At 42.4% G+C, this 6,832-nt stretch overlaps 1 protein-coding gene across 1 annotated transcript in view; it reads left to right on the plus strand.

Moving 5' to 3' along the window:
* Positions 1-4,087, plus strand: part of LOC113817487 (arylsulfatase H) — an 8,567-nt gene extending 4,480 nt beyond the window's left edge. The window contains exons 4-12 of the mRNA XM_027369556.2: positions 157-288; positions 905-1,068; positions 1,411-1,581; positions 1,757-1,989; positions 2,090-2,265; positions 2,377-2,561; positions 2,867-2,984; positions 3,122-3,314; positions 3,768-4,087. Coding sequence (XP_027225357.2) covers positions 157-288; positions 905-1,068; positions 1,411-1,581; positions 1,757-1,989; positions 2,090-2,265; positions 2,377-2,561; positions 2,867-2,984; positions 3,122-3,314; positions 3,768-3,906 — 1,511 coding nt within the window. The 3' untranslated portion in view covers positions 3,907-4,087. The remainder of the gene's footprint in view (positions 1-156; positions 289-904; positions 1,069-1,410; positions 1,582-1,756; positions 1,990-2,089; positions 2,266-2,376; positions 2,562-2,866; positions 2,985-3,121; positions 3,315-3,767) is intronic.
* Positions 4,088-6,832: the final 2,745 nt, after the last annotated feature.

The raw sequence follows: 6,832 nt of genomic DNA on the forward strand, positions 1-6,832 counted from the left end.
ATACTACCACCTTGACAGCTACCACTTGCTACGTAAGACACATTCCAATATTCCCTATTAGTCTCCTTTTTATAGTTTTAATTTCCCATTCCTGCGGATCGAACACCTATTTCAGGGTACATCCTCATCTCCTGTAAGTCCAAGCTTCCTCCTCAGGGCTGGTGGGCGACGACGCAAACAGAGCGGCGCCAGTGCTGCTCCACGTGGCGAGCCGAGCGCACCTTCCGCTCGACGAAGTAACGCTCGCCAAAGCGCTCTCGGCCGCCAACTACTCCACGGCCCTCGTCGGTGAGAGAGAGAGAGAGAGAATGAGAACAGAGGAGAGAGAGAGAGAGAAAGAGAACAGGAGAGAGAAGAAAGAGAGAGAGAGAGAGAGAGAGAGAGAAAGGATGAGAGAGAAAGAACAGGAGAGAGAGAGAGAGAGAGAAAGCGAGAAAGAGAGAGAGAGAGAGACGGACAGACAGATTGTATAGATAGATAAATAGATAGATAGATAGATACATACATAGATAGATAGATACATACATACATACATACATACATACATACATACATACATACATACATACAAACATACATACATAGATAAATGCGTGTGTGTGAGATGAATGTAGAGACATGGACATAGATAGAGAAGTAGACAGACTATAGATTTTTATACTGAGAAATGATGAGTGGGTACTTAATCAGATGGACAGAGATAACAAAGTCATTTATATTGTATAGAGGAAAATATATTTCAGGTAGATAGACCAAGGGAAGATGAAAGGACGGAAAAGAAAGGAAAGCGAGATGTAGTAAAACTCCAAAGGCTTCCGCCCTGTGTTGCGACCTCTTCTTTCTTCTATCCTCTCCCTTCCCTCTTCCACTATTTATATCTACTAGTATGTATTTTCCTGCTTAGGGAAATGGCATTTGGGCGTCCAGTGCGGCTTCCTGGGCCGGAGTTGCCCTGGTCCCCTGAACCACGGCTTCGATACCTTCTTCGGAATCCCAGTGACTCTCTTCTTTGAGTTCCGAGGACCTTACGCCTTCTGGAAGTTCGACTTCAGCCAGCCCTCCTACCAGGTCAGGCTCCCTGGCCTCTCGCTTTTGCCATGGGGACTGTGGGAGTGATTCATCACGTTTTGCTGATGGCGGGATATTTACAGGAATTTGAATACAGGGCGAGTTCCGAGTAGCATTTCTATTTTCTTTCTGTCCCGACGTTATTTACCGTCTTTGGTTTCATGTATTTTATTATATACATCCTATTCATCATTTATATTACACAAAATACCATTTGTTAAATATTTCGTCTTATTTTCTTTCAAGGCGGCCACCACACGATCCGATTCATAATCCTATGTTGCGACTCACTGCCACTTGTCCTTTTTTCCGTTTTGATTTTGGTTGTCAATCTGTCCCCAGCGATTGCTCGGGACATGGGTGGTGGCGATGGCGAGCATTGCGCTGGGGAAGAAATACCTTGGGTGGAGGACTCGAACCGTCATTCTCCTCCTGCTGCTGTCCAATGTTTTTTTCTTTCTGTATTGGTTCAGAGTCGCTCACATTGGCTTCAACAAGGAATGTCTTTGGGGGGTAAGTAAGCAACCCTAATACAGGTGTTACGGAAGTTAAATTCATCGTACAGACTGCAGATTGCTAATTTATTTCCTGTTTACATTGTCTGAAGGAAAAATCTTTATGATATGAGACTCCAGTGAAGTTTTAGCTCTATAAATGAACACGCGAACACCCTCTGTGCCCCCTTCAGGTGTCGCCGTGGATGCACAGGATGGCCAACTCCATGATCCTTCGGCAGGACAAGGTGGTGGAGCAGCCCATCCAGCTGGACGGGCTGTCGCAGCGGTTCGTCAAGGAGTCCCGCGAGTTCCTGGCTCAGCGCGCCGAGGACGAGAGGCCCTTCTTCTTGTTCCACTCCTTCGCCCATGTGCACACGCCCATGTTTTCAGCGCCGCACATGACAGGCGTTAGCAAGCACGGAAGGTACTTGCGCAATGCTAGCTACATAAATGCATAAATACATGCAAATGCGTGTGTATATAATATATACACATATGTGTGCGTGTTAATAATCCTGTTCCAGCTATGGCGACAACGTGGAGGAGATGGACGAGAGCGTCGGGGCGCTGATGGACGCCCTCAGGGAGTTCGGCCTCGAGGACAACACCATCGTGTACTTTACGTCGGACCAGGGCGGCCACGTGGAGGCCATGGATTTCGAAGGACGCCGCATCGGGGGCCACAACGGTCACTTCAAGGGTAAGAGAGAGATGGCCGCCTTGCAAAACGTTCCTCTGCATTTCTAGTAATATTTCAATAATCGACTTATCTCCGTGCGACGTAATATCTTTGACTTGTTCTAATTAACAGGAGGGAAGGCAATGGGAGGAGCTGAGGGAGGCATCAGAGTAGCGGGCATCTATCGCTACCCGGGGCATTTACCAGCGGGCACTACTCTTGACACCCCAACGTCTCTCATGGACCTGATGCCCACCGTGCTGGACTTGGCAGGGCTCCCTTCCGTGCACGACCTCGTCCCAAGGACACCGCGCAAGGTTGCTTCTGTTCTCCCTAATTGTCGGGGAAAGAGAAACGCGCCCTATTAAAGACTGCAGCACTTACAAAGCGCTCAAAGTCCTTATTCAAACAGAATTATTTTGTATGAATTTCATTAACATCATCTTTAAAAGTTTAGCAAAAAAGAATCGTATGAATAATGTACATTCGTGTGTGTATTCATAATAATGTTTATTAAAAAGATAAAATAACGACACACATTCAGTGTATACGTGCGATGCACTTATTTATCTGCATACCCATCTGCTCACTTATTCAGCTAACCCTTACTCTGGCCGAGCAGGACCTGGATGGAGAGAGCATCGCTGACCTGCTGAAGGGCAAGAGCCTCCCCGCGCGCCCTCCCCGAATCTTCCTCCATCATTGTCGCAAGCACATACACGCTGCCAGGCTTGTTACAGGTCATACTCATTTTCTGAATTGGCAGCTGGTTTAATATAAATTTAATTACTGTTATACCATCTGTTGTGTTTGATTATCTTCATGGGGAGACGAATCTCTTCTGCGGTTTATGAATATTGTTACTTTATTCGCACAGATGACCATGTCTACAAAATGTACCTATACAAGCACAAGTGGTTCCCGGGGACCACACAGTGCGGCTGGGGACACACCGTGGGCTGCTCCTGCGCTAAGGCCATGATGCATGACCTCACCGAACAGCCTGAACTCTATGACCTTGTTCGTGATCCCTACGAGGACCATGACCCTATCAGTCCGGAAACGGATGAGTGAGTGTTTGTGTTTTTGATCTGTGTATACTGTTATATGAAGCGTATACTTGAAAGTAGTTACAGTTTCATGGAATAGTAAATGACTTCCAAATGCCAAGTACAACAGAAGAGCGGTGCGGATGCTGGATTTAAATGTATAATCTGGCGAAAAAGGAAAGCAACCAAAATAAACTTAGCGGAGCACAGAACTAGATTCACAGAAATATCGGCAAGGAATGAAAATTGGGTGTCACTTCCAAGTGAATATTATTGAAGGGATATAGATATATAGCGAATTCGAACTTATCAGTCAGTTACATGATCATTTTTTGTCATACTGTGATTATCGAAATCAGAGGCAAATGCGAGAACTTCAGATCCTATCACTATGATCATCTTCCATCATTAATTATTCATTGCATATATGTGTACATATCTCCTTCCACATGCGTCATGTGCGTGCATCCGCAGGTACAAAAAGGTCGTCGGCGCCCTGATGCAGCACCTGGACCAGTGGAACCGCAGCGTCCACTACCCGACGCCTCAGCTCGCCTCTCGCCTGGACATCGCCTGGCTGCCCTGGAGGCAGCCCGTTTGCTTCAACTGCTAGCTGGTCTCTTCACTGCTACCTGCTCCTGTCAGCGCTCTCTTGTTAAATCACTCGATTGCTTACGTTTGCTTCAATTCTCAATTTCTTTCAAGTCGTTCTACGTCATTTTAAGTATTAGAATATTCACCTAATGACAGTGACTCCTGTTAAATGTAACAAAATAGTAAAGAATCAAATAAAACTGTGTGGATTCCTAGCAAAATGATTTATGAGCCGTGAGAGCATACAGATCTATATCTGAAATGAGCTCGGCACTGCATGCAAGTAGGTCGTCAGGGTATTGGTAGGTCTAAATGACCAAACTAAGGATACAATAATGTCAAAGCGAAATATGACATAATATGCAAAACACCCACCAGTAGGGATGTCGAAATCGGCATTCATCTTGGTTTTCCTTTTATAGTTAGTAGGCCTGGTCCTTTTTTCAGAATAATCAATCTTCCCTGGGAAAAGGACAAATTGGATTTTCCCGAAAGAAATGAGGGTGATCTGAAGTATGAAAACTATCAGTGATTTATTTATAAATGGCTTAAAATAAAAACAAAAGACTGAAGTTTAACTTCCGATATTGCATTTGATGAGAGTGAGTACAGCACTAAAGGCAAATAGCATTGTTGAAACGCAGATCAATTAAAACTAAGATATACGATCGAACGCAAACATTTTTTTATTATGTATTCCGAGATATATCGACCATTGGGTAAAAGCTTCTACGTATCCTATAATCCTACTTCCGATAGGCCATTTAATTTCATCTTATGCAGCAATAAGTCTACGGGCTTTCAATGCGCATTTACAATACATATCTGAAATTTTTAATATTTTAAGTTATGCAATTGTCATAATCAAATCATACTTTGAATAGGTGAATCGATGGTTTACTCACCCACTAAAGATATGTACTGGGAAGAATTCAAGCGTTTAATTAACGGTGCGTGACTGAGATAATATGACAGGCAGACATATTTGTCAAGAGGTAGATTACATAACAGTTGAAAAACGTCATACATAGTTTTGTCTGTATTCAAAAAGGTCAAGTTAGTCAACTGCCATGCAATAAACTGTATACGGAAGCGTAACTAAGGCTGTTCCATTGAAAATTCGTATACCATTCATGTTTACAATGGCCTAGCACTCACATGATAAAATCAGTTGAAATCTCTCACAGAACTTGCTACGAGTTGTCAGTGACTACTACAATATTTGGGTCGGTACAAGAACAATCCTAAAATCACAAGGGAAAGGTCCGCAGTGCATTCATTGCCTGAAGAGGATCAATGCCTCACAGTGTAAATACCTTTAGGAGCTTACCAATCGTTATATGGATATGACGCTAGATGTTCGTTGGCGTTTCCTAGAAGTAAGCAAGGAAGGCAGAGAACCAAAGACGAATTCGCAGTAACATATGCGAACAATTTCTGTAAGTCATTACCCATCAAGCTTCAACCGTTAAGAAATAAAGAAAATCATAGGTAAACACCGTATTTTCACAGTCGACTAGAACAAAAGCTGGATCAGTGATACCACACGACCCTGCTCAACGACTAACTTTGTTGACTCTCGAAAATGATTAATACACTGCAGGTATAATAATGCCTATTAGTTATCAAGGTCAGCACGTGACAAGCAGTGTACAGACATCTCACACGTTATCGGAATCATCTGTTTGGGAAATTCGACTAATATGGTAAACTTCAAAGGTCTGACCCGTTTTCACTAGAAAAATGTCATTGATTTTATAAGAGGGAATAAAATGCTGAGAAACTAAGCTCGGATACAGGTTAAACTGACAGGTCGGCGGAACAAACAAACGGAACAAAGATGACCGAACAGTTGTACACTGTATCACTTGTAGCATACTGAAAAAAAACATTGTATACATGCTCTATACTCTAAATTTGTAAATATATTACCGTAAAGTAATGTTATGACCGTATATGGAATGCACCAAGAGCTCGTCTACGCCTGCACGTTATATATATACGAAATTCAGTACTAAGCAAAACTAAATAGTCATTACTATAATTGCTGCGCAAGAGGTATTATTTTTGTAACATATTCAGGATACATACACATATATTCTACACCCGAGGAAATTAATGCAGCTAGTGACTGAGCTATTGACTACTATAATGACTCTTAAGACGACTGCTAATGGTTTAGTGTCTTTAACAGGGTTCACATCATGTAGGATGCACGAGGGATGTTCGCACTGGACTCAGTTAGGCGGGGTCTTCAGGTCCTAATTGGCATCGATTATTGACTCGATATAGGTTTGGAGCCCATTATCTTCCAGGTCTGTCTGGCAGGAGAGGACAATATCCTCCTATCCAAAGCCTTGATCGCATACGGCTAGTTAGTGCCGGCGATTTCGAATATTGAGATGATAATATAAATTGAAAGACGATATGGCGAAATTCTGAAGCTGTGATATATATTTAAACACACAAACCATTATGAACAAATGGCGTTTCTTGTCATAACGGTGTCCAAAGTATAGTATAGTATAGTATAGTATAGTATAGTATTTATTGAGCTGTGATTGAATCTTCTAAAATAGCACAAATACATTATGATCCCTTATGGACGAAGATGCTTACCTTCACAAATATGCAACGTAGAAAAGCGTAGCCGAGAGAATTTCATAATTGTGCCAGTAATCTAATTAGCCTGAAAGCCAATTCCATTTGTAAATGTTTCTATGAAAATAGGTCTCAATCACTTTGTGTGTTCTTTTCCATTGTTTCTTATTCATTCCAAGTTATGTGTGAGCTTCGTGACCAAATGGGAATGAATGAGGAGATAGAATGATAAAACGAAAATGTAGAACTTGTAGATTTCGAGAGCAGTGCATTGATATTTTTAACAATGGGATCAAATCTGGTTCATATGGTGTTGTTCCATCGTACTGTAGTTTATCATAATT

This window comes from Penaeus vannamei, chromosome 14 (assembly GCF_042767895.1).
Source record: "Penaeus vannamei isolate JL-2024 chromosome 14, ASM4276789v1, whole genome shotgun sequence".
Classification (NCBI taxonomy): domain Eukaryota; kingdom Metazoa; phylum Arthropoda; class Malacostraca; order Decapoda; family Penaeidae; genus Penaeus; species Penaeus vannamei.